The sequence below is a fragment of the Pavona decussata genome, unplaced genomic scaffold, assembly GCF_977016875.1.
Source record: "Pavona decussata unplaced genomic scaffold, jaPavDecu1.1 SCAFFOLD_46, whole genome shotgun sequence".
NCBI classification, from domain to species: Eukaryota; Metazoa; Cnidaria; class Anthozoa; order Scleractinia; family Agariciidae; genus Pavona; species Pavona decussata.
In genome coordinates, this window is record NW_028145468.1 from 463,190 (window position 1) to 477,500 (window position 14,311).

At 41.2% G+C, this 14,311-nt stretch overlaps 2 protein-coding genes, 1 long non-coding RNA gene and 1 other non-coding gene across 4 annotated transcripts in view; 1 reads left to right on the forward strand and 3 right to left on the reverse strand.

Moving 5' to 3' along the window:
- Positions 1-1,563: 1,563 nt before the first annotated feature.
- LOC146482326 (uncharacterized) lies at positions 1,564-3,410 on the reverse strand. Its single transcript, XM_085107167.1, has 4 exons — positions 3,191-3,410; positions 2,713-2,773; positions 2,468-2,571; positions 1,564-2,203 (listed from the first exon to the last, which is right to left on the reverse strand). Exons 1-4 carry the CDS (start codon positions 3,368-3,370, stop codon positions 2,051-2,053), a joined length of 498 nt encoding a protein of 165 aa, XP_084963293.1. The 5' UTR covers positions 3,371-3,410; the 3' UTR covers positions 1,564-2,050.
- On the reverse strand, positions 2,318-2,389 carry Trnam-cau (transfer RNA methionine (anticodon CAU)). Its single transcript has one exon. It is a non-coding gene; the product is annotated as a tRNA-Met (tRNA).
- A 106-nt stretch (positions 3,411-3,516) lies between the features above and the next one.
- LOC146482328 (uncharacterized) lies at positions 3,517-4,774 on the forward strand. The gene is made up of 3 exons (XR_014864103.1): positions 3,517-3,639; positions 3,728-3,817; positions 4,025-4,774. It is a non-coding gene; the product is annotated as an uncharacterized LOC146482328 (long non-coding RNA).
- A 1,622-nt stretch (positions 4,775-6,396) lies between these two features.
- Positions 6,397-14,311, reverse strand: part of LOC146482329 (coiled-coil domain-containing protein 175-like) — a 23,462-nt gene continuing 15,547 nt past the window's right edge. The window contains exons 18-29 of the mRNA XM_085107168.1: positions 13,524-13,655; positions 13,310-13,372; positions 11,784-11,859; positions 11,480-11,559; positions 10,719-10,861; positions 10,507-10,516; positions 10,212-10,314; positions 10,086-10,129; positions 9,569-9,645; positions 8,409-8,494; positions 7,530-7,559; positions 6,397-6,647 (exon numbers count right to left, since the gene is read on the reverse strand). Of these exons, the coding sequence (XP_084963294.1) occupies positions 6,532-6,647; positions 7,530-7,559; positions 8,409-8,494; positions 9,569-9,645; positions 10,086-10,129; positions 10,212-10,314; positions 10,507-10,516; positions 10,719-10,861; positions 11,480-11,559; positions 11,784-11,859; positions 13,310-13,372; positions 13,524-13,655 (960 nt within the window). The 3' untranslated portion in view covers positions 6,397-6,531. The remainder of the gene's footprint in view (positions 6,648-7,529; positions 7,560-8,408; positions 8,495-9,568; positions 9,646-10,085; positions 10,130-10,211; positions 10,315-10,506; positions 10,517-10,718; positions 10,862-11,479; positions 11,560-11,783; positions 11,860-13,309; positions 13,373-13,523; positions 13,656-14,311) is intronic.

The window sequence follows — 14,311 nt, forward strand, 5'->3', positions numbered from 1 at the left end:
CTAGAGTTCATGTTTCTAATGCTCAAAGCTAGCTAGTTGAAAACAAGAGCTCCTAAAAAATAAAATCTCTGACAGCCAAAGTCCACTCTTGAGAGCTGAACAAAGATTGAGTGTTTTGGGTTTGAATGGAGTGATTCTTTCTAAACTGAAAGTAATTCTCAAATAGGTTTCAAACGTTGTGCAGTGTCAGAAAATATCCCTACTCCCCCCCCCCCCCCCCATGGAAGGTTTCTTCTTTTGCACCCCCATCCCTAGCCTCCCACGCAGTTGTTTTTAGGGGATTCATGGGAGGAGGTAATACGAGTCCCCAAAAAATGACTGAGTGGGAGGCTACTCTATCCCTCCAATAAGTTTCAGTTTAGCTTCATATTTTGCTTCTAAAATTTTGGCTTTTAAGATCCCCACCCCCTAGGGGTTTCCAATGACCTTCCATGGGGTAGGTATGGATTTTTTTTTTCTGGAACTGCACATTTATCAAGGCAATCAAAAACAAATAGATGTGCTCTCTTTCTCTTTCTATCGATGGAATACAGAGCTCAAGCAACCAAAAAACAAACACCAGGTCAAAGTGTAGAACCCCAAAACTGCTTTGCATCCATGGATTCCATCCAAGTTTGGGGGAGTCTTTATAATTTTTGGTGAAGATCTCACTCATTTAAAAGCTAATTTTAAGCTAAAGGTAAGGTCAAAGGAAACGCTTAAGTCAAACTGAAAGGTATTTAAACCTCTTTTTGAAAAATTTTTTTTATTTTATTAGTAACTAAACTGAAATCAAAGTTTGCACTTGACTAACCCTGGAAAGATATTACATTTCTGCTGCTTCCAGCTGATTTATTTTTGTGTTATTTTAGTGGTGCAAACCAGATCTCTTAACCTTAAAGCCTTTGGGGGCTTCTTGCCAGGGAGCTTGAGTCCCACATTTTCTTGTCAAGTGAAAATATAAGGTTTAGAGCGTGACCAGAGGACTAAACTTTAATGTGACTAATTACTTTAAATTTGTAGGGAGGGAGGCTGATTAATTCTCTCCAAAATTATTTGTACTTGCCCTGTCCCAGGTCATTTTGGGGGGCCCTGGAGAAAAAGAAAAGGATGTAATGCCGATTACAGTTTCACACGAAATCAATAGTTTTATATTGTCATTTTTCTCTGACCATAGGTCCATCAAACTCCTTTATCTTTTAGCTGACCCCTCTTTGAAGGCCTTTTTATTTTCTTATGGGCCCCCTCCTCGAATTCCATTTATCAGTCAGTTGTCAATCACCTTCCACAAAGTTCTGGATTATGAACCAGAGCAAAAGGCAACAGTGTCCTGCAAGGGAGGTGCTAAATGGGGTGGGACATGATGAGAAATTTCTTTTAGCCCCAATAAGAAGGGGCAGGAGAAAGTGTCCCTTGTTCATTTTGGTGCCTACCACATGGGATGTGGGTGGCCATCCAAATGAAAGGTATTAACCAGAAATTTTCATTTCTGAAGAGGAAATTCAATACTAACAATAAAATACTGAATTGCTGTGAAAAAACACAGGTATTCCACCTTGAAAACAAACAAATGAAAAATGCAAATAAAAAAAAGTGTATGTGTTTATTTCTATATTGGGCAGGTAATAAAATTGAATAGTATAGATGGGACCTGTGTTCACATTAGCTACAATCTTGGTCAGATCAAATGAAAAATTAAGACCACCCCTCCACCCCTCTCCCCCATTTCAAATGATGGAAAAATGTCGCGCTTTGCTTTGCGTGCGAATTCATCATTGATTTTGGGAGGAGGGGGGGGGGGGGGGGGAGGAGGGGGTAAATTTCTTATTCTTAATTTGTCCAAGATTGTAGCTACAGGATTTTATTTCGCAGGGATCGGGATACAGTGTTTGCAACATCTGAGACCGGGGATCAAGATTTCATTAAGGGTGAGACATGGTAGTCGCGAATTCCGTGATGTTATGTAAAATAGTTACAACCTCTACTAGTCTAAAAGATCGGGATTTCAAAGTACAACTTTTCACCTATTTCTAACATGTTCTAAGTGCCTGGTTCAATCTGTGCTAAGTGCTTATAATTCGATATTTTCGTTCTTTTTCACGGTGAGGTTATCTTCGTGATGTGGCTCATGTCCTTCCAGGTAACCCACTTTAGGATACTTCGTCAGATAAAGCTTGTCGTAGATATCATCCAGACGCGCTAGTTCTTCGTCCGATAAGTCTTCCTAGTTGGTACGAAAAAAATTAAGCAAAATTTTATTTTGGTGAGCAGACGGGGAAAAAGTTAGAAAAGTAAGGGAGAAAATGTCTTCATTTAAAATGAAGGAAAAAAAAGAGTCTAGCAGAGCGAGGTTTTGATCCTCGGACCTCTGGGTTATGGGCCCAGCACGCTTCCACTGCGCCACTCTGCTTCCCGACAAGTTTAAAGGGTACATTTTAGCTATTTGAATAGATTAATGACGTCATACTTGCAAGCATCTTTTTCTTACCAGATTATCGTTCATATCTTCTTCTGACATAGACCATTTTGCAATTGCCCTTGAAGCATCCTTACCGCTAAATACATTATACTTCCCTCCAGACCCGTAAACTCCTAGAAAAGAAGAAAATTCACAAAAAGAAAGAAGAATTATGAAGGTCACGCTTGATTTCGATCCAGTAAGATTTCAGACATACCTGCTCAATATAAAATTTGAATTGAATTTGAAAGTGAATTAAAATGCGGCATTCTTACCCCTGGCGTCTGAAACATCAAAGACAATTCCTTTGACTGAAACGTAAATGGGTAGAGAGGGCTGTCGAAATATAAAACAAATCACAATTTAATTAACCAAGTCACGCGCGTGAAGGAACGTGGGATGATATTGTTGTCAAATTCATACGAAATTATCACGTTTGGACAACTAAATCCAGTAAGCCTGAGGCAGGTTGTATTATCAGAAGAATAAAATAAGTAAACGGGGAAACCAATGCTTAAAAATCAAGCTAACCAAGGTATATTTTCCGCATAAACAATACGCTAAAAGTTTTATACAGGTTTGCATATAATTAAACAAATGAACGCGCGATCATCTACAGGTTCCAATGTTCTATTTCTCCCAAAGCCTTGATTTATTCTAACTTATAAAGTGTATGATTATTCAAGCAAAGGCTATAAAATAGTACTTCCATTTTAATAGCACTACGTTACAAAAAAAGAAGCTCAAACTTACGTTTTCCCCGTTGTATTTTCCCAACTCTTCCTTTGTGAAAACTCTATTGCCAAAATCGTTGCCAATTTCCTCTGAAAACGGCGAGTGAATGTCTACATTTTCCACAGAAATATCAACTTCTGCGCAAGCAAAAACTAAAAATGGCAACACAAAGGCAAAAGTTGCAAAAGAACTTTCCATGCCGTTGCTCAAAATAGATGGCCTCGTTGGTTTCTTCGCGTGACACCGTATAGCTCAGCCAAGGAAGTAAGAAGTATCATCACGTGACCGGAAGTGATTATTGTTTTCCCGCCATTTCCAAAGAGTTGGCGTCGGTTGCCAATTCAAGAACTTTGTAACATTGTTTTTTTAAAATTTTTAAAAAACTTGTTATTGTTTTGTTGCCCCTTTTAAAATTGGAAACTCCGCTTTTACTAAAAGAAAGCAAGAGCGTGAATCGAATCTTGGTAGTAAGTATACAGCACAAACTTTTCTTTTTGCAAGTGAGCTTATAAAGCAAATATACTGAATGACTTCTGGTTTTAACTGCAAACATAGGTAGTCCAGGAAGAGAAAACGAAGAATTGAGCTTACTATATAGTTGAATCTTACGGAAATAAGCTTAGATACAGCCGTATTAATATACAGGTTACTGAAGAGCGGATAAAACAATTTACTTTTAAGAGGGAAACAGGTTCGTCTAGAGACTACGGGGGGTACCAAGGGGTAAAAGGTCATAAAAGGATTTCTACAAACTCTTTCTCTTTGAGGTAGTCTTTAAGTTTTTGTTTTTATCTGTCCAAGTCGAATTTATACTCACTTTCAAGCCGGACTTTCTTCTTTTGTTTTGTTTAGACAGACAGGAGTTTGAGAGCACCTTGATCAAACATGGTAAGGATAAAACAGACCATGGAGAAGCGCAGAATGGGGGTAAATCACCGATTTGTTCCAAAACCTTTCTTGCTGGCCAAAAACGAAGGAATTGAAGACAAATACACATCACCTCTTCCAATTTCCCCACTGAAGATAACAGCACTTCCAATCACCACTCGTCCGATAAAGAAAATACGAAGATACCGCCCAGGAACGCTGGCGCTGAGGGAAATTCGCAGACACCAGCGGAGCACGGAGCTATTGATTGGCAAACTGGCCTTTCAACGCCTTGTTCGTGAAATTTCACAATATTTTGCCCCAGGCTTGAGATTTCAACCTTCTGCTTTGCTTGCACTGCAAGAAGCTGCCGAGGCATACATCGTTGGAGTCTTTGATGATGTGAATTTATGCGCTATTCATGCACGAAGGGTGACCATTATGCCTCGAGATTTGCAGCTTGCTCTTAGAATCAGGGGCGACAAGTTTTACTAGGAGAAGGACGTTAAACTTTCCGCGGAAATATGGCAAATTCGTGAGCCGCAGCGCAACAAATTGGATTTTGCAATTTTTTGTTGTTTTTTAACCATTTTTCGGAAGCCGGCAACAAATGCAAAGCAAGTTGCACTACATTTTTAATGATACTTTATTTGTAAAAAGAAATGAAAAATGCAAAACAAAATATATCAGTTGTAACGGGAATTCATATTTAAATAAAATACCTTTTGTCCGTCCTTTTTTTGTGGTAGCTATATGATATGCTATATGTAGTATGATCAAGAGCAAGCAGATGGTACCGCGGGCGTATGCTGAGAGTTAAGAGCTTTTGTGAACCTGGATTCAAACGGGATCTGTGCCTTCTCTCGTTCGTTACTAAGCTTACTTTCTTTAATAATGTGGAGTGGTTGTTTAGAGAGAAAGATTCTCCTACACTGTACTGCACCGCACCTCTTATCTGCGTTGTAAATTGCGACTCGAGGAAACTAAAATTAACAAACTTCTACCAATTTGCAGATAGAAAAGTCATTGTTTCGAGACCCAAAAAACCTAGCCTCTTCTTTCATCTTACCAGAAAGTATAGTTTTCGAAGCACAAGTAGGAGTTTAGGAGAAAGCGAAACTGTTTGAGGAAACAAGCGAATATTGTTAAGCACTCTTTCGTGTTCAAACAAACTACGAGACTTTCTCTTAATTTTATGGAAAGGCGGAAAATTATTTTCTATTTCCTTTACAAAACAACCCTCGGAAAATTTATCCTAGTGTTTTTCATAGCGTTCTGGCATCTCTGCTAATCTCGATTCCAGAGCTCTTTCCCCCGGGGGGGGGGGGGGGGGTGTACTCACCTATATAAGCTTTATATGGATGTGCGGCGCCCAGGGGTATGGTTTTTGGGCTGTTTTGGTCTGAAATAGGGTACAGATTTTAACCATTTTGGTCTGAAAGCCTTAAAACGGGTATATGGATTCTAGAAACCAGATCTGAAAAACGCCCATGAACTTTAGAGGCCAGGGGCCCGTTTCTCGAAAGACCCGGTTACTTACCGGGCCCGATAAGTAATTTTGGTGACAAATGTTTCTAAACAGAAGTCAATTTTTGTTAGCTTTGAATATTAAATTTGAATATTAAATTTAAAATCTTATTATTCTATGAAAACATTGACGAAGTACCGTGTCTGTAATCGTTGTGTAATCGGCGAAAAACATCAGCCCAACAAAAAAAAATCGGAGGATGCCCCCCTCCCCCCCTCCCCCCGGACGTTTCTTCCCGTCTGCGCATTCTGTTGCGCAGGTAAGCCAATCTCGTTCCCAGAGCCCTCGTTACCCTTGTCCAGGTAACGAGGGCTCTGGGAACGAGATTGCAGGAATGTACAAAAACCTTGCCTTCAACCAATCAGAGCGCGAGTTCACTTTTATCATAGGTTACCTTTTAAAGAGTCCGGTCTCTACGAATGAGTTGAGCTTTGACTGTGGTGAAAGGGTTTCTAAGTACTTTACACTTAAGCTTGATGTATTCACTTATTTTAGCAACCTAGAAAAAAGCGCGGAAAAAGAAATAAACTCAAGCCTTCCAGCCATTTGATTATCTGAAATCGCGACCATAAACCCAAAGTAAAGAATTCACGTAAGCTTTACCTTGTAAATTAATAAACGTGTATTTGTATACAACGCTTTTTTGGACAACCTTTGTCGAAACAGCTGTATGTGTATCACGTAAGTTAGTAGGTTTATTTTGTAATTGTAAGTAGTGTGTAAGATGTTAATTATGTATACAATAAAAATAATAAATAAATAAATAAATAAATAAAAAACTAAAGGCAAAGTAGAAGTACCCGTTAACCAGTAAATACATCTCTTTTTTTGAAAAGGTTCAGTCGAAGCAATCTTTATTTTATAAATAACTATTTACAATTTCAAAATAAATTAACCTTCGCCGAGCAAGTGATCAAAGCCAACTTCATGTCAAACTTGAACTGAAATTTTCTCAGCATTTGTTTTATAAATCGGCCGTAACATCACCAGTGGATTTTCTTCGCGTCGGTGACTTGGGAGCTTTGGGTGAAAGTGGAGGAGAATGGTGCGTGGGCACTCCAGGTTTTGCTTTTCTTTTATCTGACAAATGGATAAAAAACAACGTTTCATGAGTTCTTCTACATCATTAGACTGCAAACGAGTATTCTTTGCGTTAGTCTTCGGTACGAACGGAAGAGGTTAATGTAAATCTTTGAACTCTATTCTCAATAATATCATAAAACCAATCAATTACCTAGCTTGCAATTATTATAATCGTTCGTTATATAACGTTTTTGTTACATATAGTTTGTTGTTATAGCCGTTTGAAATTAAATTTAACTTAGTTTGTAATTGTATTTATTCTGGGGTTAAACTCAATTGGCTTTAATTTGTTATAATCATAGCATCTTTCTAATTGTTTCTATCTCTGGAATAAACTAATTTGGCTTTTGTTATTTGGTATCTTTGGAATTGTATAACGAAGGAGCACACCTTGTCACCTCATCACACAATTTGCTTTGTTTGCATATGAGTGAAAACTAACTTTCTTATGAAAAGCTTTGCACTTTGCCTCTCTTATATAATGAGGTTCAAAGCAAAGTGCACAAGTGGTCAGGCGAAGAATTCAAATCGATGTAACAAGGTGTGCTGCTTAATAATGAGGCTCGAAGCAACTCGGGAATGGCCTATTGAGAAGACGGGCCGATGCCGATCCACGTATCCGATATTCAGTAGCTGAGCGAGTTGGCACTTTGTAAATTCACGTCTGTTTTGCGTTTTCCCAGTCTACTGCCTGATTGAGTCTTTGCACTTTCCTTCCTGTTATGCAGGAGTCGAAAACGATTTTTCACGTGGGCAAATCAAAAAGATGGCTTCAAAATCGGCATGAGAAGGACCTTAAATCGAGACGGTAAAATGTCTGGAGACGAATCAAATCCTTTACGTTTATCACAATGCAAAATTGAGTTCGCCGTTTCTTACCTTCCGGTTTCCGATCAGATTCACCAGTGTCTGCAAATGAAAACCAAAAAATTCGAACTGAGTCATATCGTTAAGTCTGTGTTCACACTATACCGGATCGATTCTTTGTGCTAGCACAGTGTGAACCGAAACGGGGTGCAGCAGCTTCGTTATTTCCCTCTCTCAAGTCCCTTATTTCTCTCCGCTCTAGCGCGAAAAAGGCCTCTGCGGAGAAGAGATTAACCGGACGGCGAATCAGAGTCAGGGCTCCCGCCGGCCCAAAAATCATTCCGAAATCGGCATTTCACGTCCGAGAAAAAGGTCCCTTGCGGGATAGTTTTCAATTCTCGGGCTGATACAAAAGCTATCCGGTATAGTATGAGCACAGTCTAAGTAGGGAAAGAAAATTCGCTATAATGACATAGAAGTTGACAGCATGTCACTATCGTTCTCATCTCAGCGATGCTCCCTTCTCGGTTGCCAGCTAAAATGCTTTAGTTATTTAGCATCTAGCGACTAATTTCAAAGTGATCTTAGCTGGCTGTTGGCCAGATTTCTAATCTATTACATTTAGCTAAAATTTCGCGGCATCAGTTACAAGTTAAACTCACAGTTCAAATGTTAATTTTCCCCAATTTTCAACCATCAGCTTGCTTCTCTGTTAAACAGGACAATCGAATAGAAGTAAGGAGAACGAATATTACGATCTGGGTTAGTGAGGGGCTAGATAAGGGCCGCTCTGCTCTCGGCAATAAAGTCGCAACATCGCCGAAGAATTTCGCATCGAAATGTCCCGCGTAAATGTCATTTTCACAACAAACAAGAATAAACAATACCCTATGCGACAAGCGAGGCTGAGGCTGATGATGATGATGATGATGAAAAATAAACACTACAAACCTTTAGGTCTTAGGTTGGCCACGCCATCAATAAAATGAGCCAGCACGGAAAGCTGTTCCTCCAGTTGTTGATGGATCCCATCGATCCTAGGTAGAAGATTGAACAGCAAAAAATTAACGGTTCTCATATTTTAATAAAAAAACATCGTATAAAACATAACACATGACAAAATAATTGTTGGAATTCTTTGAGTCTACTTCCCCCTTAAGGAGAACTCTGCGCACGCAAGGCCCGTACAAGTCTCGTTCCCAGAGACCGCGCGCGTTTTAAGTCTGGTTTACACGTACGACGCAAGCATAAGAATAAGCACAAGCACAAGCACAAGGATGTTTACAAGTGCAATAAGCATTAGCATAATGTGACATACGCAAGCGCAGAAGCAGCCGAGATTTGATTCCAACATGGCGGAAAATGGCAACGCATGAGAAACTAGATTGTACGCTGACAATTTGTCACTGTTTTTCAGTTTCTTTTCCTTGCGCTTATGCTTATGCTTGCGTCGTCCCGGTTTAGACGTACGACGCAACGACGCAAGCATAAGCACAAGCACAAGATGGAAATCGTTCCATTCTCTTGTGCTTGTGCTTATGCTTGCGTCGTTGCGTCGTACGTGTAAACCGGGACGACGCAAGCATAAGCACAAGCGCAAGCACAAGGCGCTTATGCTTGCGTCGCACCGGTTTACACGTAGGTTTCTTGTGCTTATGCTTGTGCGTATGCTTATGCTGCGTCGTACGTATAAACCAGGCTTTAGGCCAGCGGCGGCCACACGTCTTGCTCCCTTGGCGCTGACCGAAAGGAATGTAGACTCTGGCAACGAGATTGGACCCGTACGCATTTCTTGACGCGTGTGGAAAGTTTCTAGTTGGCAAGAGTTTTTTAGTTCCTTTTACGCTTGTTGTTTTGCTATTTTTCCCGTTTTCGTTTGGATTGAATATTGGAGTTTGAACCTACAATTTCATGGAAAGCTTTTTTTAAACACAACGTTCAATTAAGCCTTAGTAAAAAAAAAAAGAAAATTCACGCTACCCACAACAAACCGACGCTATTTGGTCCAAGTATTTCTTTGGTGTAGAGGCATGCGTGAAGCTGTATTGAAGTGGATTTGCTTCAACTACATAGCGCTTTTTTGCGTCCCCGTTTACCTAGGCCCTTCTTACCTTTCTTCTCTCACGCTAGTCTCCTCTTGAAGTCTTTCAATGTCGTCAAGCATCTTCAAATCTCGTTCAGCGTAAATCTGTTGTAAGAAAAAAAGGAGATGTCGAGTTTTTTCGGTTACGATTACTTATGCTATAAAAAGATAAGAAATTCCGACAGCTTCTCATTTTATCAACACATTCAAACAGGATGTCCCGGTACAAAAGGGGCCTGGCCTGGCCATTCTCACATACAGTTGTCAATCAACCATCAGAGTGTAATCAACTGACAAAAATGCGTCTTTTTCTACCGCCCTTACCGATAAAATTGGCTTAATTTTCAGAATAAACCCTGTTAAACAAATTAGAACTTGATATGGTGAGATTATAAAATTTTGAGGCATATTTTTTTCAGAGGATGTTTGAGTCAACAACTTGCCCCGGTTGAACAGCGTCTAAATTTGCATCTCACGCCCACAAAGGCGTGAAATGAAGGAGGGGCTTGCCCTTTTATAGCGAATCGCCTTGTTTAGATACTAACTTTATCAAGAAGAAAATCTTCTTTCCAGCTTTCTTGTAGCGTTCCTAAAAAAAAAGACAGTAACACCGTTAATTCCTCAAGTTTCTAAATTGATTACGCCCCGAGAGGAAAAAAATAACGAGTTACCGCGGTAATCCAGCAACTCTTTTTCCAATACGTCTTTCGTTCCAGTGTTTGCAATCATCGTTTTCCTGGTGGTTTCAAGTTCCGCTTCCAGTTGCCTGATGGCCTGAAAAATAAAAGAAATTTGTAATTTTTTTCAGTCAGTGACAGAGGCATACTCATGCAGAAAAACAAAATCCGTGTTCTCTCTAAGGAGTCGAACTGCAAAAGGACTTGTCAGTTGGACAAAGCCTGGACTACACATGGAAGGCAAGACGAAAGCACAATCAACGGTTTATAATTCTACTTTGTAGCTTACCTGTTTGAATCTTTTCCAACATGCAAGAGAAACAAAAAAGAGAAAATTAAATCACGTCTTTCAAAGTTAGCCAACTCTAGATACTTCGCGCGCGCCGTAATCGCTGTTAAATTTTAGTTGTTCTGTTGTTATTGCTTGCTCAGTGGAAATGTTCAACAAATTTGTGAAGACGGAAAGAAATACAGTCTTCCCAGCAGGCTTAGCTTTCTTACCTCTGGTTTTCCTTCAGTACAGCTCCTAGCCGCTGACCGGAAGAAAAGATCGTCGTTTCAATCTTCTTAACGTCCTCTGATTGGCTCTTGAGTTGATCCAAGGCCTCCACCCGTCTTTCACGTAACTTCTGGTGCAATCGAGTCTGTTGATAAAACACAGACGTGTTTAACGAGTGCTGACATATGCTGTCTCTTAACAATAAGATTTCAAAGAGGGTGTTTACACGGTACCACAAAGTATGTGTTACCGTGTTGAAGCGCTCCCGTTTTGGCGCCGCGCGTCGTGCTGTTAATTCTAAGGGTTTTCGTTCGCTTCGCGCTTTGTAGCATGATTGACCCGAGTGATAGGGTAACCCTACCTGTGATATTTTGCTTGCCAAACGCAGGCTATTTTAAACCCTCTTGCTAGGTCCTAAGTAGCCTGTTCAGGGACTTTTATTTCTCATAACATTGTTCAGCGCGCGAGCGAAATAAAAATCACGGGGGATGACACGAACGCAAACGCCAAGGAGTGGTGGGGGGGGGGGGGGGGAAGGGGAGGGAAGAGGAGACTTCCGCGCTAGACTTTCTCAAAGTCGCTCGCTCGCTTCTCATTGAATAGAACCGAGCTCTGACGATCGCGCTTCGCGCTCTCTAGGCTCGACTTGTAAGCAAGTCTACTTCCGCGCTTGCTTTTGGGCTTCCTACAAAATTCTAATAAGTGACACAACACAACAGCGTCAAATAAGTGCATGAAAATCAATGAGGAGAATTTATACAACCTGAGGCCCTGCTAACTTTTCCACATCCCTCTGAGCCCGCTGAACAGATGTCTCCAAGCTCGCTTTTTTGTTTTTAAGGTCTTCGATATAGAAAACAAACAAATAAACAAAAGTTCACTTAGCATTCATGAGCTGGGTTTTTTACTACAGTGAAAAGGTTATAGGATCAATTTCATGAACTAAGATTAAATTCCATCAAACTTAGTTTTTTATTTAATCAGGATACGTTGGTCAGGCTTCATAACCATTCCCCTTTATTAACTTTGCCAAAAGTCATTATGATTGGATACAACTGATTTCTTACCAACTATATTCTTTTTCGTTGTCTCAAATTCTCGAGTTCTTTCTTTGAACTGAGCCTCGAGATCCTTGAAGATTGGCTGCGAAAAGAAGAAATAAATCATTCGTGTCCCTAAGTTAAATCAACAAATCTGAGGTAGCATTCTGCACGATATTCCAAGCCTTCTTATTCAAGTGTCGCAGAAAGTAGACAATTTTGGATATTGGGGACATTAAGGCAGTCTCTCCTTCCGCCCATCAAGCAGTCAGTCAGTCAGCCGACCAGTCACTCAGTAGGCGAGTCGGGCAGTGAGTCAGCCGGTCAGAAACTCAGTTAGCAGTCAGTTAGTCAGCCAGTCAGTCAACAGTTAGTCAATTAGTCGCGGTCAGTCAGTCAGTCAGCCACGGGCATTGGAATCTTACTGGTAACAAGTACAGTAGTCTGTCAACAGTTAATCAGCGAACAGTCAGCCAGGCAGTTGGTCAGTCAGTCAGTCAACAGTCAACAGTCAACAGTCAGCGAGTCTGTTGGTCGGTCAGTCAATCAGTGTATCTGTCAGTCGGGCAATCAGTCAGTTAGTCAGTCAGCAGTCAGTCAGTCAGTCAGTCAGTCAGCAGTCAGTCAGTCAGTCAGTCAGTCAGTCAGTCAGTCAGCAGTCAGTCAGTTGGTCAGTCAGTCGGTCAGTCCGTCAGTCAGTCAGTCAGCAGTCAGTCGGTCAGTCAATCAGTCAGGCAGAAGTCAGTCAGTCAGTCAGTCAGTCAGTCACTGACTGACTGACTGACTGAGTCGGTCGGTCAGTCAGTCAGTCAGAGGTCAGTCAGTCAGCAGTCAGTCGGTCAGTCGGTCAGTCAGTCAGTCAGTCAGTCAGTCAGTCAGGAGTCAGTCAGTCAGCAGTCAGTCGGTCGGTCAGTCAGTCGGTCAGTCAGCAGTCTGGGTCAGTCAATCAGCAGTCGGTCAGTCAGTCGATCAGTCAGCAGTCAGTGGGTCAGTCAGTCAGTCGGTCAGTCAGCAGTCAGTGGGTCGGTCAGTCAGTTAGTCAGTCAGAAGTCAGTCAGTCAGCAGTCAGTCGGTCAGTCGGTCAGTCAGTCAGTCAGTCAGTCAGTCAGTCAGGAGTCAGTCAGTCAGCAGTCAGTCGGTCGGTCAGTCAGTCGGTCAGTCAGCAGTCTGGGTCAGTCAATCAGCAGTCGGTCAGTCAGTCGATCAGTCAGCAGTCAGTGGGTCAGTCAGTCAGTCGGTCAGTCAGCAGTCAGTGGGTCGGTCAGTCAGTTAGTCAGTCAGAAGTCAGTCAGTCAGCAGTCAGTCGGTCAGTCAGACAGCAGTCAGTTAGTCACCAGTCAGTCGGTCAGTCAGTTAGTCAGTCAGTCAGTCAGTCAGTCAGTCAGTCAGTTTGAAGTCAGTAAGCGAGTCAGTCAGTCAGTCAGTCAACGAGTCAGTCAGTCAGTCAGCGAGTCAGTGAGTCGGTGAGTCAGTCAGTCAGTCAGTGAGTCAGTCTGGGATGGCAAAGATGAAATAGGATAGACGGCAGTCTAAACAAAAGCGAGTAAGCTCACCGTTTTGTCTTCAATAATATCCTTTTTCTTGCCCCTATCCTTCTCCAGCCTCTCAATACTTTCCTGTGTAAAGAAAACAGCTCTTGTAAGAAATCTTACCAAACTAAACAAACAAACATTGTATTTCGCGCCATACTTGACCTTAACCCAGGTCAAAATGGCGAGCAATTAACGTAAAACGGCTTAATATTCTTTCCAAACCATGCCGCCTTACCTGAAGACCTTTCAGTTCAGCCTTAAGCTGTTTCTGTAGAGAAGTGTAATCTTGCTTGGCTTTTTTCAACTGTTTCTGTTTGCTGATTATATCAGCTTCGTCTTTCTTCAAGTCTTTCTGCAGTTGAGTTCCCTGCAATAATAAGCCGGCGGCTTTCAGTTGCTATTCAGTCCTATGTATATACTAGTGCAGTCGGCCTTTACAAGAATAAGACCACCTCGAGCCAAAATAAAGTTGTCGCGAACGAGGACCGGGTGTTTGTAACGACTTGTTTACACATACGATTTTTTTTAAGCGTGAGCAGATACCATTTTTTTCAAATCGATCCGATACGAGTGCGATATTTACGGCATATTTTTCGATATCGACATAGATAGCGATATTGTGACGTCAAGTTTTCTGTGATGTTGCCACATGCTATCCGGAAAGACTTTTTTATGGACGGCAAACATTAAACAACAGAAAAAAATAGCAAAAGTGTTTCAACTTTAATTTTTGTGACACTTCTTTCGAGCACAATACATTGCGGCACTGAAACAGCCTTCAATATAGCCCAACTTCGATATATTAAAATTCAGCCTGTAGAGTTTAAAACGGTCTTCAAACTGTTTATCTAGCATGTCGAAAGATGTCATATGGCAAAAAAAGCACACTGACGTGTCTTCCATTAGGGGGTGTTATACCTAATCTGTTGGGGGCGTTTTGACTGTAAACCATTCTCTGCTATACTATTGTTACTGCGCATACGTTCTGCGCATCTCGAGATACTCGGGTTTCCTATGGCTAAT

Excerpts from the sequence above, each read along its gene's own strand:
- LOC146482326 (XM_085107167.1), bottom strand. The coding sequence starts at position 3,370 with ATGGAAAGTTCTTTTGCAACTTTTGCCTTTGTGTTGCCATTTTTAGTT. Across the intron at positions 2,774-3,190 it reads GAAAATACAACGGGGAAAAC|CCCTCTCTACCCATTTACGT; the intron begins GTAAGTTTGAGC and ends ATATTTCGACAG. Across the intron at positions 2,204-2,467 it reads AAGATATGAACGATAATCTG|GAAGACTTATCGGACGAAGA; the intron begins GTAAGAAAAAGA and ends CGTACCAACTAG.